Source organism: Mobula birostris, chromosome 10 (assembly GCF_030028105.1).
Source record: "Mobula birostris isolate sMobBir1 chromosome 10, sMobBir1.hap1, whole genome shotgun sequence".
Lineage (NCBI taxonomy): Eukaryota > Metazoa > Chordata > Chondrichthyes > Myliobatiformes > Myliobatidae > Mobula > Mobula birostris.
Window position 1 is genome coordinate 31,424,632 of NC_092379.1, and position 18,593 is coordinate 31,443,224.

Below are 18,593 nucleotides of genomic sequence, written 5' to 3' on the forward strand. Positions count from 1 at the left end.
ACAGATGCTGGCTTTTGCACCTTTTGCTGATAACAATCTGGATGGTCGTTTTCATCTTTGGCACGGAGAACTCGACGCCCGTTTTTTCCAAAAACTAGCTGAAATGTGGACTCATCTGACCACAGCACACGTTTCCACAATCTTTCGGTCCATCTGAGATGAGCTCGGGCCCAGAGAACTCGCCGGCATTTCTGCATAGAGTTGATGTATGGCTTCCTCCTTGCATAATAGTTTCAAGTTGCATTTCTGGATGCAGCGACAATTGAGTGACAATGGTTTTCCGAAGTACTCCCGAGCCCAGGTGGCTATAATTGTCACAGGAGCATGATGGTTTCTTAGGCAGTGCCGCCTGAGGGCTCAAAGATCACGCACATTCAACAGTAGTTTCCGACCTTGCCCTTTACGCACTGAGATGTCTCTGAATTCTCTGAATCTTTTCACAATATTATGTACTGTAGATGTTGAAACACCTAAATTCTCTGCAATCTTGCGTTGAGAAATGTTCCTTTTGAACTGACTTACAATTGTCTCATGAATTTTGGCACAAAGAGGTGAGGCACGACCCATCCTTGCTTGCAAAGACTGAGCCTTTGATGGACGCTACTTTTATACCCAGTCATGATACCTCACCTGCTACCAATTAGCCTGCTTAATGTGGAGTCTTCCAAACCAGTGTTACTTGAATATTCTGTGCACTTTTCAATCTTATTTTAACTCTGTCCCAACTTTTGTTGAGTGTGTTGCAGCCATCAAATTCTAAGTTTGTGTATATTTACAAAATACAATTAAGTTGGTCAGCAAAACTACTGAAAATCTTTCCTTTGTACTTTTGTCAGTTAAATAAAGGTTCACGTGAATTAACATCACAGATTTTTGTTTTTATTGCATTTTGGAAAATATCCCAACTTTTCTGGAAATGGGGTTTGTATTAACCACCTGGATATGCGAGTAGAAGGGTGGGTTGGCAAGTTTGCAGACAACACAAAGGTTGGTGGTGTTGTCAATAGTGTAGAGGATTGTCAAAGATTGCAGAGAGACATTGATAGGATGCAGAAGTGGGCTGAGAAGTGGCAGATGGAGTTCAACTCAGAGAAGTGTGAGGTGGTACACTTTGGAAGGACAAACTCCAAGGCAGAGTACAAAGTAAATGGAAGGATACTTGGTAGTGTGGAGGAGCAGAGAGATCTGGGGGTACATGTCCACAGATCCCTGAAAGTTGCATCACAGGTGGATAGAGTAGTTAAGAAAGCTTATGGGGTGTTAGCTTTCATAAGTCGAGGGATAGAGTTTAAGAGTCGCGATGTAATGATGCAGCTCTATAAAACTCTGGTTAGGCCACACTTGGAGTACTGTGTCCAGTTCTGGTCGCCTCACTATAGGAAGGATGTGGAAACATTGGAAAGGGTACAGAGGAGACTTACCAGGATGCTGCCTGGTTTAGAGAGTATGCATTATGATCAGAGATTAAGGGAGCTAGGGCTTTACTCTTTGGAGAGAAGGAGGATGAAAGGAGACATGATAGAGGTGTACAAGATAATAAGAGGAATAGATAGAGTGGATAGCCAGTGCCTCTTCCCCAGGGCACCACTGTTCAATACAAGAGGGCATGGCTTTAAGGTAAGGGGTGGGAAGTTCAAGGGGGATATTAGATGAAGGTTTTTTTTACTCAGAGAGTGGTTGGTGCCTGGAGTGCACTGTCTGAGTCAGTGGTGGAGGGAGATATACTAGTGAAGTTTAAGAGACTACTAGACAGGTATATGGAGGAATTTAAGGTGGGGGCTTATATGGGAGGCAGGGCTTGAGGGTCGGCACAACATTGTGGGCCGAAGGGCCTGTACTGTGCTGTACTATTATAAATAAATAAATAAATAAAATTTCAAAAAGTACTTGGAAGCACATGATAAAATAGGCCAAAGTCAGCATGGTTTCTTGAAGGGAATGGCTTGGCTAAAACAGCCTGCTCGAGTTCCGAGGAATAACAAACAGGATAGACAGAGTCGGAGCAGCTGCTTCCTTGGATGTTCAGAGATCTAAGTGATCATATGCAAGAATCTCAGAACAGTAGCAGACAAGTGCTGTGAGTAATTAAGAGGGCAAATGGCATATTGACTTTTATTGCAGAGTGAATAGTGTTAAAATAGGCACGCTTTGTTTCAAATGCATGAGGCATAGACAAGGCCTCTGCACAACACAGTTTTGGTCACTTTACCCATAAGAGATATTTTATATTGGATTTCTGGCATCTTCCCCCTTGCTTTCCAGTCCTGGAGAAAGGATCTGGCCCAAAACGTTGACTTATTTATTCATTTCTCCAGATATGTTGCCTGACCCACTGAGTTCCACCAGCACTTTGCATATTGGTGGCAATCAGCAATTCACCAAGGAATTTCCTGGGATGAGGGGATTGTTCTTGCAAAATAAACAAGGAGGCAAGTAATTAAGAAGGCAAATAGCATTTCGACCTTTATTGCAGAGTGGATGGAGTTTGTTTCAAATGCATGAGGCATAGACAAGGCCTCCGCACAACAGTTTTGGTCACTTTACCCAGAAGAGATATTATATATTGGATTTCTGGCATCTTCACCCCTTCCTTTCCAGTCCTGAAGAAGAGTTTATACCCTTTACAATTTAGAAGAATGAGGAGTGACATTATTGCAACATAAAATCCTAAAATGGCATGAAAGGTAGCTGTCAAAATGTTTTCATTGGTGAAGAGTCTCAAACGAGGGACCAATTTCAAAATGAGGTCAAAAAAAAGGTATACAGAAATTTCTCATAGAAGGTGGCTATTCTCTGGAATTGTCTGCCTCCATTGTGCATTAGAAATATTTGGAGTGGAGGACCGATTGCGCGCTCGCTCTCTCTCTCTCCCTCTGTACATATATATATATATATATAGATGGAGGGCTATGGGGAACCGGAACAAAGCCTGAGATATATCTGCAATTATCATATTGAATGTCAGTTCAAGCTTAAGGAACCAGCTGACCCACTCATGCTATTTCCTTGTGTTCTTGTTCTGTGAAAAATGGGGAAATTTATTTACTAGCTGGGGTCACATCAAGCACAGAAGTAATAAGGCTTAGGTTGCTGTTGACCAAGTATCTCAGCCCTGGATGTCACTACAAGAGTTCCAAATTGCAACCTGACGCCCACCACACATGAAGAGCCACTGCTCCTTGGCTGTTTCAGTACTCAACTTGTCTCAAGAATAAGATCAAAAATAGGGTTTATCACTGTAACCCCATTTGCAATTTCTCAGATAAAGAAACAGTTCTTGCCCAGAGACAGAAAGATTTGGATCAATGCCAGGATTTAGTAATGGAATACTCTCCAAATGCATGGATCAGAATCAATGCAACATCCAAGAATCTGATACTACACTGGACAAATTTCCACTTAATCTCCAGCCATACCATATCTTCAATTGCCAGCACACTGCAGTTTCAGTGTGGTTTCTTTACATAAGGTATGACAACATCTCCCAATCCTGCAACCTTAACTTCCAAGGATCCAAGTTACAAGTACATTGGATGAAAAAAAAACCCATATGAGATACTGGCATTTTTTCAACACCATATTACCTTCCCAGGACACCTCTACAGCTACTGTGGTTTAAGAAGGAAGCTTTCTTTGTCAGGATAACTTGGATGGGTCCCAAAGGTCAACTTTGCTAGCAACATTCACATCCAGAATTTTGTTAAGATAGTATGTTACGCTGCTTTCATCCGAGTCCTGACTTGTACTTGCTCATTAGAGATAAAAGAGACTGCAGAAGCTGAAATCTGGCACAAAAACATTTGCTGAAAGAACTCAATGAGTCAAGCCTCATTTGCTCAGTCAAAAAGAACCAGACCGAAATCCTGATGCAGGGTTTTGATCCAAGACATGGCCAGTACCTTCCCTCCCACAGATGATGCTCAACATGCCGAGTTCCTCCAACAAATTGGTTGTTGCTCTCTAATAAACAGTTCATTTAAGCAGCTTCATACCAGACACCTGGAATAAAAAAAGCTAATACTCATTGAAAAGGTCACTGCCACCAAGTGGATCAATGACTCTCAAATCTGAAGCAATACCTTCTAATTCACCCAATTGTCATTATACTCACTGAGTTTGAAGAGCCTTTGGCACTATCATTTATGACAATTTCCCAATATAACTAAGCAGAATTGTTAATGAAACGCACTCAGTTTTGGTACAAGCAGCTATAAGGTGGATATTTCTTTAAATGGTGGGAGATGGAAAGGTCACTTAAAAGTTAACAAATGGATACCAGAAGTAATTAGGAAGGTGAAATATTGGCCTTTGATACAAGAGTTGAGGGCACATCTTACTACAACATCGAAGACCCAAATGCAATATAGTATACCTGAATATAGTATACAGATCTTGTCTTCCTACTGAAGAAAGAATACATTTGCAACTAGAGTGTGTGCAGTATTCCAGAGGACTGGTCCGATGATCAGAGGGAGCAGAGGCTAGAAACTCACTTTTGTTGGAAAATTAGAAGTGATATCATTGAAAGACACCAAATTTTTATGGAACTAAATAAGACTGGATGCAGGGCAGAAGCTGGAATGCCTCAAACCCTAAATAGGTTTTTTGCATCTGTATTTACTAAGGAAACTGGGATGAAGTCTATGGAATTAAGGGAAACAAGTAGTGAGATCATGGAAACTGCACAGATTGAAAAGGAGGAGGTGCTTGTTGTCTTGAGGAAAATTAAAGTAGTGTTCCCTCGGACCTTGAAGGAGACTAGTGTTGAGATTGCAGGGGCCCCAGCAGAAATATTTAAAATGTCGCTGTCTACAGGTGAGGTGCCGGAGGATTGGAGAGTGGCTCATGTTGTTCCGTTGTTTGAAAAAGGATTGAAAAGTAATCCGGGAAATTATAGGCCGGTAAATTTAACGTCGGTAGTAGGTAAGTTATTGGAGGGAGTACTAAGAGACAGAATCTACAAGCATTTGGATAGACAGGGACTTATTAGGGAGAGTCAACATGGCTTTGTGCGTGGTAGGTCATGTTTGACCAATCTATTGGAGTTTTTCGAGGAGGTTACCAGGAAAGTGGATGAAGGGAAGGCAGTGGATATTGTCTACATGGACTTCAGTAAGGCCTTTGACAAGGTCCCGCATGGGAGGTTAGTTAGGAAAATTCAGTCGCTAGGTGTACATGGAGATGTGGTAAATTGGATTAGACATTGGCTCGATGGAAGAAGCCAAAGAGTGGAGGTAGAGAATTGCTTCTCCGAGTGGAGGCCTGTGACTAGTGGTGTGCCACAGGGAACAGTGCTGGGTCCATTGTTATTTGTCATCTATATCAATGATCCGGATGATAATGTGGTAAACTGGATCAGCAAATTTGCTGATGATACAAAGACTGGAGGTGTAGTAGACAGTGAGGAAGGTTTTCAGAGCCTGCAGAGGGACTTGGACCAGCTGGAAAAATGGCAGATGGAGTTTAATACAGACAAATATGAGATATTGCACGCTGGAAGGACAAACCAAGGTAGAACATACAGGGTTAATGGTAAGGCACTGAGGAGTGCAGTGGAACAGAGGGATCTGGGAATACAGATACAAAATTCCCTAAAAGTGGCATCACAGGTAGATAGGGTCATAAAGAGAGCTTTTGGTATATTGGCCTTTATTAATCAAAGTATTGAGTATAAGAGCTGGAATGTTATGATGAGGTTGTATAAGGCATTGGTGAGACCGAATCTGGAGTATTGTGTTCAGTTTTGGTCATCAAATTACAGAAAGGATATAAATAAGGTTGAAAGAGTGCAGAGAAGGTCTACAAGGATGTTGCCAGGACTTGAGAAACTCAGTTACAGAGAAAGGTTGAATAGATTAGGACTTTATTCCCTGGAGCGTAGAAGAATGAGGGGAGATTTGATAGGTATATAAAATTATGATGGGTATAGATAGAGTGAGTGCAAGCAGGCTTTTTCCACTGGGGCAAGGGGAGAAAAAAAACCCAGAGGACATGGGTTAAGGGTGAGGGGGGAAAAGTTTAAAGGGAACATTGGGGGAGGGGGCTTCTTCACACAGAGAGTGGTGGGAGTATGGAATGAGCTGCCAGACAAGGTGGTAAATGCGAGTCCTTTTTTAACATTTAAGAATAAAGTGGACAGATACATGGATGGGAGGTGTATGGAGGGATATGGTCCGTGTGCAGGTCAGTGGGACTAGGCAGAAAATGGTTTGGCACAGCCAAGAAGGGCCAAAAGGCCTGTTTCTGTGCTGTAGTTTTTCTATGGTTTCTATGGAAAGATGAGAGCAAATTTCTTCACCCAGAGGTAGTGAATCTTTGGTATCTCCACCCACAAAAGCTGGCAGTTTCATCATTGAATATGTAAAAGGCAGATTATTGGATATGAAGAAAATCAAGGGATATGGATTAGTGGAGGAAAGTGGCTGTGACATCAAAGCTATGGCCACATGGAATGATGGAGCTGCTGGATCTGAGGAGCCTACTATCCTGCTTCTTCAATTTGCACTCTCATGTCAGTGTCCAAGAACTGAAGCAATAGGAGAAAATCACCCTGAAATTTGAGAAGAAGCGAAAAACTTATCTGTATCAGCACTACAGTGGAGAAAAGGGAATTACAGAGGTATGAGAGGAGTTGGCCATAATTGACTAGAAAAGAACACTGGCAAGGATGACGGCAGGGTAGCAATAGATGGAATTTCTGGAAGCAATTCAGAAGGATATATACACCCAAAGAGGAAGAAGTATTCAAAAGCAAAGATGACAACTCTAGCTAACAAGAGAAGTCAAAGCCAAAGAGAGGGTATATAATAGAGCAAAAATTAGTAGGAAGATAGAGGCTTGAGAAAATTTTAAAAACTAACAGAAGGCAACTAAAAAAGTCATTAGGGTTAAGATGGAATACAAAAGTAAGCTAGCCAATATATCAAATATACCAAAAGTTTCTTCAGATACGTAAAGAGTAAAAGAGAGGCAAGACTTTATATTGGACTGCTGGAAAACAATGATGGAGAGGTAGTAATGGGGACAAGGAAATGGCAGACAAATTGAATTAAATGTTTTGCTTCAGTCTTCATTGTGGAAGACACTAGCAGTATGGTGGAAGTTTCACATGTTAGGGGTCATGAAGTGTGTGAAGTTACCATAACTGGAGAGAAGGTTCTTGGTAAACTGAAAGGTCGGAAGGTAGATAAGTCACTTGAACCAGATGGTGTACACCCCAGAGTTCTGAAAGAAGCAGATGAAGAGATCATGGAGGAATCAGTAATGATTTTTCAGGAATCACTAGATTCTGGAATGGTTCTGGAAGACAGGAAAATTACAAATGTCACTCCACTCTTCAAAAAGGAGAGAGGCAGAAGAAAGGAAACTATAGGCCAGTTAGTCTGACCTCAATGGTTGGGAAGATGTTGGGGTCGATCATTAAGGATGAGACCTCAAAGTACTTGAAGCACAAAATACGCTGCAGTCAGCATGGTTTCCTCAAGGGAAAATCTTGTCTGACAAATCTGTTGGAATTCTTTGAAGAAATAACAATGAGGATAGACAAGGGAGAATTGATTGATCTTGTGCACTTGGATTTTCAGAAGGCCTTTGACAAGGTGCCACACAAGGTTGCTTAACAAGCTACACGAGCCCATGGTATTACAGGAAAGATTCTAGCATCAATAAAGTGGCTGATTGGCAAGAGGCAAAGAGTGGGAATGAAGGGAGCCTTTTCTGGCTGGTTGCCAGTGACTAGTGGTGTCCACAGGGGTCTGTGTTGGGACCGATTATTTTTATGTTACACGTCAATAATTTGGATGATGGAATTGATGGCTTTGTTCAAAGTTTGCAGGCGCTATGAAGATAGGTGGAAAGGCAGGTAGTTTTGAGGAGGTAGAGATGCTACAGAAGGGCTTAAACAGATTAAGAGAATGGGCAAAGAGGTGGCAAATGGAATACAGTCAGGAAGTGTATGGTCATGCACTCTGGTAGAAGTGAAAGGGTTGACTATTTTCTAAATAGATAGAAAATGCAAAACCCTGAGGTGCAAAGGGACTTGGGAGTCCTTGTGCAGGATTCTCTAAAGGTTAATTTGTGCGGAATGTAAATACGATGTCAGCATTCATTTAAAGAATATAAAAGCAAGGATGTAATTTAGAAACTTTATAAAGCACTGGTGAGCAGGTTAGACCATTTATCTTAGAAAGGATGTGCTGAAACTGGAGAAGGTTCAAAGGAGGTTCATGAAAATGATTCCAGGTTCATGAGAATGGAGGTTCATGAAAATGGCTTGTTGCATGAAGAGTGATGGCTCTGGGCCTGTATTCACAAGAAGAGTGAGGGGTGACCTCATTGAAATCTATCAAAAGGTGAAAGGCCTTGATAGTATGGATGTGGAGAGGATGGTTCCTACGGTCATCAAAGACCAGAATAGAGGGGCGTCCTTATAGAATGGAGATGAAGAGGAATTTCTTTAGCCAGAGTGGTGAATCTGTGGAATTTGTTGCCACAGGCAGCTGTGGAGGCCACATCTTTAAAGCAGAGGTTGATAGATTCTTTGGTTGGTGAGGGCATGAAGGGATATGGGGAGATACAGGAGAAGGCAGGTGACGGGTTGAGAGGAAAAATGGATCAGCCATGATGAAATAGCGGAGCAGACTAAATGAGCTGAATGGTTTACTCCTGCTCCTACATCTTATGGTCTACGGTCTTATTCACCAACATGAATACTTCAATAAACAATGATCAATGATTACATAAAGCTCACATTCATGATAGTGAGGAATTCTGTTATGGCTGAGGACACAGAAGTGTGCAATTTGAACTTGCAAAAAACTAGATACAAAAATGCAAACGAACAGTGTGCCAATCTCTGAGGACTATCTTTTCTTCTGCAGTAATAGATCTTTTACTAAAGGACTGGTAAAGCATTGGTATACTTCATCCACTGATACCCACATGTGATAGTATGGCACCTTTAATAAAGAGCAAGTTCAATTACTTCATAAATCAAGTTCTAAAACAACCTAATATGCCCAATATAACAAACAAGAGATTCCACAGACATTGAAAATCTTGAGCAACACACATGACAATCTGGAGGAACTCAGATTTCTATGGAGGAGAATAAACAGTCAATGTTTCAGCTCGAGACCCTTCATCTGGACTGAAAAGAAGGCAGAAGCTATAAAGAGGAGGAGGGGGAGAAGTAAAAGCTGGCAGATGATAGTTGAAACCAGATTATTTATTTATGGTATAGCTCAGAGTAAGCCTTCTGGCCCTTCAAGCTACCTTGTCACCTGATCGAACCCTAGCCTAATCAGAGGACAACTTATAATGGCCAATTAACCTACTAAACGTCTTTGGACTGTGCGGGGAAACCCACGACGTGTTGCTGTGTATTCCAGAAAGGATAGGAGAGTCCATTGCTCAGCAGCATCCACACTGGGATGAGTACCGTACACAACTCAGGTTTTGAGATTGGCAGAAAAAACTCGGGATGTGAGAAACTCAGCCTGAGGTGGTGGAGGATGCAAATACCGTGGGAAATACTTCAGGGAAGCGTGGTGAGAATGGACACGACCAAGGTACAGAAGGGATGCTCCTATGTAAAAGGAATAGGGTGATGGGATGGTTAGATCCCGGGAGAAGGAAGCAAGGAATACTCAGGGGAAGGTGAACCTGGCCACTAGGAATGGCGGGCAAGGAAAGGGGGCGAAGAGCATAGACCCCCAAGCTTGCTTGTGGAGGGGGGGGTGCGAAACCACAAACCGGGGCTGCTAGGTGGGGGAGGGAAGTGCACAGCCCCTCGGCGAGGGGAGGAACAGAGAGCGCCCCGGGGTGAGGAGGAACACGGCCGCCAGGAACCAAGGAAACGAGAGACAAACCCGCAGGTGAAAAGGATCGGAAACCTGGGCTGAGGGAAAGGGTAGAGCAGGCGGGCTCACGCCGGTCTCTCACCTCACCCCACTCCATACGACAATCGGGCCTCTATTACCGGGCCCAGCTACAGGCCGCGACCCTCGCACACGCCTGCCTCCCGCGGGGTCAGAGCCCGGCGCCATTCGCTCGGCGCGGGCCACCCACTGCGCGCCGCCGCTTATATGTCTCTGTGTATGTGTGTGTGCGAGACCCCGAGGCCCGGCTCCAGCAGCACCCACCTCCGACCCGGTACATGTTGGCTGCCATCTTGCTGCGTGCCCTGGGCGGTGCGAGGAGGGAACTGCTCCCGCGGCCTGGCACTCCGGCTCGGCTACGCTCCGCCTCCTCGGTGTCGCGGAGTAGGCCCCGCCGCCGCCCCGCTCGGCAATCTCCGTGTGCGCTCGGCTCCAGGCAGGAGGTGATGATGGAGAGTCGGGGTGGGTGGGGGGGGGAAGAGAAGGGTTGGGATTGTTGTCAGACTCCGCCCCCGGGGCCTGGGCCTAGGCCTCGGCTTCTGATCGCGCAGCCACAACCTGCCGCCGCCTCTCGGGCCGCTCGCCTGTCAGCACGATGCCCCGATACCCCGTCGCCCTGCACTCGGCCACACGCCCGCCTCGCCGCTCTGCCGCTTCTCCCGCCGCGCGCTTCCCGTCTCCATGGAAACCCCGCCTGGCGGCACCCGACCACCACCTTAAAGCTGGTTCGTCCCATGTCCCATTAATGGTTGTGCAACCATAATTCGAATCGTGACGGAGGAATTAGAAAGAGAAGTGACGGTGGGGAAAGGGGAAGCCCAATCGGTTCTTCGCCATTCAGGAAATCCAAGGATGATTTTCTACCACAGTGCCAATTTCTTGCCCTAACTATTTATTTAAGATCTCAGGATACGCAACAGGCTGCAATTGCTGGCATCTGGAGGAACACTGAAAATACTCGAATAACTCAGGGCGTCAGGTAGCATCTGTAGAGGAAGCTGAACTCCTTCATTTCGAGTCGACACCCTTCAAGCAGACTCATGACTAGTGTTGACCTGAAACATCAGTTGTGCATTTTCCTCCATAAAAGTCACCTAACCTGCTGAACTCCATCAGCATCTTGTGTGTTTGAACATCACAGGGATAACCCTGCCCTCCTATACCTTTATGAGAGCAGCACCACTCACAGCAAGCATCCCTAGGCATTGGAGAAGTAACGCCAAAACTATCCCATCAAAACCCTCCAAATTCACTGGAACCATAAGTGAACCAATATCACTGACCACGGTTCAGGACAACATCTCCAGTACTGAGGTCCTAATTACAATCTAACTATTCAGATCAAAAGCTCACAGAAACCCAGAGTAAATACTTGGAAAAGAGCACTAATCCACAAATGGACAATCTTCTCCTACTGTCGTACCTGTCAAAGTATCGCTGGTTCCCACAACAGCTTCATTAGTCACCTTGTAGAAAGATACCCCGGTCACTCTAAACAGCAACACCTTTCAATCTCTTACCATTTAAAAAATCAGTGGCTTTACCCCACATTTTCTTTCGCATTATATTCCATCAGTTCTTTCCTTGTCCCTACACTTGTGAAGCCCATGCCCTCTCAAGCCTGCGTGTAGTACACTTGGTCCCTTATCCAACTCATTAATATAGAGGATTGCCAGTGCCTGGGAACCCAGAACTGATCACAAAGCAACGTGCTACATACAGTCTTCTCAGCTTAAAAATAACCTGCTTATTCTTACTCTTTTCAAACTGTGGGTAAGGCCATTTTGCCTTTAGTGCCCATGTGAACTTATTGATAGATTTATCGAATTAGTCACACTCTCCTGCCCTTCCCCTGTGGTTCTACATTCTTTTTCTAGCCTCTTCATTGCTCTCATCATGCTCGGGAAGAGAGGATTACACATCCACATTCCCCATTCAGTTATCTGTTTGCTTGTTTGAGAAACACCACGCTTGCAGCCCAACGAGCCGCGCCACCCACAACCCACTTATTTAACACTACCCTAATCACAGAACAATTTAAATATCTGTTAACCTACGAGCCAACAGCCTTTGGACTTTGGACTGTGGGAGGAAGCTGGAACAGCCAGAAGAAACCCACGCAGTTCAAACAAACTCGTACAGACAGCGCCAGGGTTTAAATCCAAACTCTGGAACACCCCAACTTATAATAGTGTCACATTCTACCACTCGCCCAAAATATTTCCTATGATCTACGCCCCTGATATGACTCTCCAACATCCCCACCACTCCATGAGAAACAACCCCAGTCTATCCAGTCCTGGTATATACCGGAACTCTTTAGCTCAGGCAACTTCTTGGTGAAAATTCCCTGCACCCTCTCTCCTTTGCATTCAACACTCCAATCATATCTCATCGGAAACATCTCCATTTCCATCTCTCTCGCACAGTTCTTTGCTTACCTTCATAGAGTGTACAAGAAGTTGTGATCCTCTTTTCCGTGGTAAAATGGTGGATGGAGAAAGGTCAACATGAAGCCAGCTAGCAGGGAATGGTTTCAATCCATTGAGCTCTGGGCTATGCCTCCACTGCACCACTTTGATTTTCATCAACGCGTCAAACTCAAACACATTGCTGAGCAGGCTATCAAATCCCCTCTTCTGTGACTTCAATTAATTCTGGTGTTCTGTGAGTTTTTCCACCTTTGGGATGGAAAATTGTTTCTGTGACTCAAAACATCAGCGATTCCTCTCCTTCCACATATGCTGCTCAATCTGCTGAGTCCCTCCAGCCGATTGTTTGATGGCAAATTTCCTGGGTCTTAGAGTCATAAAAAACTGCAGCACAGAAACAAACCCATTGGGCCAACTAATCTGTGCTGAAACATTTCAACTGCCTACTGCCAACGACCCGCACCCAGACCACAGCCCCCCATACCCCTCCCATCGGTGTATCTATCCAAACTTTGCTGAAACACTGCAATTGAAATCACATCCACCACTTGCATTGGCAGCTCGTTCAGATTGTTGATCTAGATGACAAACAACAACAGACCCATCTCTGATCCCTACAGCACTCCACTAGTTGCAGGTTTCCAGTCAGAGGGACAACCATCTACTATCAACTTCTGGCTTCTGTAAAGTCAATGTCTAATCCAGTTTACTACCTCATCTTGAATGCCGAGCGACTGAAACCTCCTATGCGGGATCTTGTCAAACACCTTGCTGAACTCCATGTAGACAATATCCGCTGCTTCCCTTCATCATCTTTCCTGGTAACATCCTCGAAAAACTCCATGAGATTGGTTAGCCAGGACCTACCATAAAGCCACGCTGACTATTCCTAATCAATCCCTGCCTATCCAGATATATTCACATATTCATATATCCAGTCCCTTAGAATACCTTCCAATAACTTTCCCACAACTCATGGCAGTCTCACTGGCCTATAATTTCCTGGTTTATTTTTAGAGCCTTTCTTAAACAGCAGAGTCACATTGGCTATCCTCCAATCCTCTGCTATGTCACCTGTCACTAAGGATGATATAAATACAGTATGTCTACTAGGGACCCCTGCACTTGCCTTCCACTGGGTCAAAGAGAAAACCTCATCAGGTCCCGGAGATTTGTCCATGCTGATTTGCCTTGAGACAGCAAACTTCTCCTCCTCTGTAATCTGTAGAGAGTCCATAACCTTTCTGCTCCTTTGCCTCACCTCTGTAGACTGTGTCTGTCTCCTGAGTAAATGGAGTTGCAAAAAAATCCATTTAAGATCTCCCCCTTCTCTTTTGACTCCATGCATAGATTACTGTTCTGATCTTCCAGAGGACCAATTTTGTCCTTTGCAATCCTTTTGCTTTCAACATATCTGTGGAAGGCCTTAAGATTCTCCTTCACCTTGTCTGCTAGAGGGTTCTCATGCCTCCTTTTAGCCCTCCTGATTTCTTTCTCATGAGTTCTCTTGCATTTCTTATTGTCTTCAAGTACCTCGTTTGTTCTTACCCTCATGCACGTCCTCCTTTTCCTTAACCCAAGGTCTTGAAAATCTCTTGAAAACCAAGGTTCCCTAAACCTGTTATCCTTGCCTTTTGTTCTGACAGGCACATACAAGCTTTGTACTCTCAAAATTTCACATTTGAATGCCTGCCACTTACCAAGTACACCTTTGCTAGAAAACAGCCTGTCCCAATCCACACTTGCCAAATCCTTTCTCCTGCCATCAAAATTGGCCTTTCTAAAATTGAGCATCTCAACCAAAGGACCAGACCTACCCTTTCCCATAATTACTTTGAAACTAATGGCGTTATGATCACTAGATGCAGTGTTCTCCTACATAAGCTTCTGTCACCTGCCCAGTCTCATTCCCTAATAGGAGATCAAGTATTGCACTCTGTCTTGTTGGGACTTCAAGGATTAAGAAAACTTTCCTCAACATGTTGAACAAACACTTTCCCGTCTAGTCCTTTTACAGTATGGGAGTCCCACCCAATATGTGGAAAGTTAAAATCACCTACTATCACAACCTTATGTTGCTTCTAACAGTCTGTGATCTCTCCACAAATTTGTTCCTCTAAATCCTGTGGACTGTTGGTTGTCTATAATATAGCCCCATTAATACCCTTCTTATTCCTCAGTTTCACCCGTAACACCTTACTAAACGGGTTATCCAGTCTGTCCTGACTGAGCACTGCCATGACTTGTAACACTACCTCTCCCCCTTTAATCCCTTCCTGCTCTGTCAAATATAAAACCGGAATATTGAACTGTCAGTCCTGCCCCTTCTAAAGTACCAAGTCTCACCAATGGCTGCGAGTTGATCAATACCCTGATTTCATAACACCATCAGATGTAGGAGCAGAATTAGGCTATTTGGCCCAGAGAATCTGCTCCACCATTTCATCATGGCCGATCCATTTCCCTCAGACCCAGTCTCCTGCCTTACCCCTCCAACCCCCGTATCCCTTCATGTCTTGACTAATCAAGAATCTATCAACATCTGCCTTAAATATACCCAATGGCTTGGCCTCCACCGCCACCTGTGGCAATGAATTAGGGATTTAGGGGTTCGTTGTCACTGATATAAATGGTTTGGTGTCCATCCATCACTGATATAAATGGTTTGGGGTTCGGCCGTCACTGATATAAATGGTTTGGGGTTCGTTGTCACTGATATAAATGGTTTGGGGTTCGACCGTCACTGATATAAATGGTTTGGGGTTCGTTGTCACTGATATAAATGGTTTGGGGTTTGGCCGTCACTGATATAAATGGTTGGGGTTCGTTGTTACTGATATAAATGGTTTGGGGTTCATTGTCACTGATATAAATGGTTTGGGGTTCGGCCGTCACGGATATAAATGGTTTGGGGTTCGTTGTCACTGATAGAAATGGTTTGGGGTTCATTTTCACTGATATAAATGGTTTGGGGTTCGGCCATCACGGATATAGTTTGGGGTTCGGCCGTCACTCATATAAATGGTTTGGGGTTCGGCCGTCACGGATATAAATGGTTTGGGGTTCGTTGTCACTGATATAAATGGTTTGGGGCTCATTGTCACTGATATAAATGGTTTGGGGTTCGGCCGTCACTGATATAAATGGTTTGAGGTTCATTGTCACTGATATAAATGTTTAGGGATTCGACCGTCACTGATATAAATGGTTTGGGGTTCATTGTCACTGATATAAATGGTTTGGGGCTCATTGTCACTGATATAAATGGTTTGAGGTTCATTGTCACTGATATAAATGGTTTGGGGTTCGACCATCACTGATATAAATGGTTTGGGATTCATCGTCACTGATATAAATGGTTTGGGGTTCAGCCGTCACGGATATAGTTTGGGGTTCGGCCATCACTGATATAAATGGTTTGGGGTTCGGCCATCACTGATATAAATGGTTTGGGGTTCATTGTCACTGATATAAATGGTTTGGGGTTTGGCCGTCACTGATATAAATGTTTAGGGGTTCGGCCGTCACTGATATAAATGGTTTGGGGTTCATTGTCACTGATATAAATGGTTTGGGGTTCATTGTCACTCATATAAATGGTTTGGGGTTCGGCCGTCACTGATATAAATGGTTTGGGGTTCGTTGTCACTGATATAAATGGTTTGGGGTTCGACCGTCACTGATATAAATGGTTTGGGGTTCGTTGTCACTGATATAAATGGTTTGGGGTTCGGCCGTCACTGATATAAATGGTTTGGGATTCGTTGTTACTGATATAAATGGTTTGGGGTTCATTGTCACTGATATAAATGGTTTGGGGTTCGGCCGTCACGGATATAAATGGTTTGGGGTTCGCCGTCACTGATATAAATGGTTTGGTATTCATCCATCGCTGATATAAATGGTTTGGGGTTCATTGTCACTGATATAAATGGTTTGGGGTTCGGCCGTCACTGATATAAATGGTTTGAGGTTCATTGTCACTGATATAAATGTTTAGGGATTCGACCGTCACTGATATAAATGGTTTGGGGTTCATTGTCACTGATATAAATGGTTTGGGGCTCATTGTCACTGATATAAATGGTTTGAGGTTCATTGTCACTGATATAAATGGTTTGGGGTTCGACCATCACTGATATAAATGGTTTGGGGTTCATTGTCACTGATATAAATGGTTTGGGGTTCAGCCGTCACGGATATAGTTTGGGGTTCGGCCATCACTGATATAAATGGTTTGGGGTTCGGCCATCACTGATATAAATGGTTTGGGGTTCATTGTCACTGATATAAATGGTTTGGGGTTTGGCCGTCACTGATATAAATGTTTAGGGGTTCGGCCGTCACTGATATAAATGGTTTGGGGTTCATTGTCACTGATATAAATGGTTTGGGGTTCATTGTCACTCATATAAATGGTTTGGGGTTCGGCCGTCACTGATATAAATGGTTTGGGGTTCATTGTCACTCATATAAATGTTTAGGGGTTCGGCCGTCACTGATATAAATGGTTTGGGGTTCGGCCGTCACTGATATAAATGGTTTGGGGTTCGTTGTCACTGATATCAATGGTTTGGGGTTCGACCGTCACTGATATAAATGGTTTGGGGCTCATTGTCACTGATATAAATGGTTTGAGGTTCATTGTCACTGATATAAATGTTTAGGGATTCGACCGTCACTGATATAAATGGTTTGGGGTTCATTGTCACTGATATAAATGGTTTGGGGCTCATTGTCACTGATATAAATGGTTTGGGGTTCGGCCGTCACGGATATAAATGGTTTGGGGTTCGCCGTCACTGATATAAATGGTTTGGTATTCATCCATCGCTGATATAAATGGTTTGGGGTTCATTGTCACTGATATAAATGGTTTGGGGTTCGTTGTCACTGATAGAAATGGTTTGGGGTTCATTTTCACTGATATAAATGGTTTGGGGTTCGGCCATCACGGATATAGTTTGGGGTTCGGCCGTCACTCATATAAATGGTTTGGGGTTCGGCCGTCACGGATATAAATGGTTTGGGGTTCGTTGTCACTGATATAAATGGTTTGGGGCTCATTGTCACTGATATAAATGGTTTGGGGTTCGGCCGTCACTGATATAAATGGTTTGAGGTTCATTGTCACTGATATAAATGTTTAGGGATTCGACCGTCACTGATATAAATGGTTTGGGGTTCATTGTCACTGATATAAATGGTTTGGGGCTCATTGTCACTGATATAAATGGTTTGAGGTTCATTGTCACTGATATAAATGGTTTGGGGTTCGACCATCACTGATATAAATGGTTTGGGATTCATTGTCACTGATATAAATGGTTTGGGGTTCAGCCGTCACGGATATAGTTTGGGGTTCGGCCATCACTGATATAAATGGTTTGGGGTTCGGCCATCACTGATATAAATGGTTTGGGGTTCATTGTCACTGATATAAATGGTTTGGGGTTTGGCCGTCACTGATATAAATGTTTAGGGGTTCGGCCGTCACTGATATAAATGGTTTGGGGTTCGGCCGTCACTGATATAAATCGTTTGGGGTTCATTGTCACTCATATAAATGGTTTGGGGTTCGGCCGTCACTGATATAAATGGTTTGGGGTTCATTGTCACTCATATAAATGTTTAGGGGTTCGGCCGTCACTGATATAAATGGTTTGGGGTTCATTGTCACTCATATAAATGGTTTGGGGTTCGGCCGTCACTGATATAAATGGTTTGGGGTTCGGCCGTCACTGATATAAATGGTTTGGGGTTCGTTGTCACTGATATCAATGGTTTGGGGTTCGACCGTCACTGATATAAATGGTTTGGGGCTCATTGTCACTGATATAAATGGTTTGAGGTTCATTGTCACTGATATAAATGTTTAGGGATTCGACCGTCACTGATATAAATGGTTTGGGGTTCGGCCGTCACTGATATCAATGGTTTGGGGTTCGACCGTCACTGATATAAATGGTTTGGGATTCATTGTCACTGATATAAATGGTTTGGGGTTCAGCCGTCACGGATATAGTTTGGGGTTCGGCCATCACTGATATAAATGTTTTGGGGTTCGGCCATCACTGATATAAATGGTTTGGGGTTCATTGTCACTGATATAAATGGTTTGGGGTTTGACCGTCACTGATATAAATGTTTAGGGGTTCGGCCGTCACTGATATAAATGGTTTGGGGTTCATTGTCACTGATATAAATGGTTTGGGGTTCATTGTCACTCATATAAATGGTTTGGGGTTCGGCCGTCACTGATATAAATGGTTTGGGGTTCATT

General features: G+C 43.7%; 1 protein-coding gene across 3 annotated transcripts in view; it reads right to left on the reverse strand.

Moving 5' to 3' along the window:
- LOC140203938 (metastasis-associated protein MTA1-like) overlaps positions 1-10,624 on the reverse strand; it is a 183,926-nt gene extending 173,302 nt beyond the window's left edge. For all 3 annotated transcript variants that reach the window (XM_072270113.1, XM_072270112.1, XM_072270111.1), the window contains exon 1: positions 10,143-10,624. In XM_072270113.1, the coding sequence (XP_072126214.1) occupies positions 10,143-10,170 (28 nt within the window). In that variant the 5' untranslated portion in view covers positions 10,171-10,624. The remainder of the gene's footprint in view (positions 1-10,142) is intronic.
- Between the last annotated feature and the right edge of the window lie 7,969 nt (positions 10,625-18,593).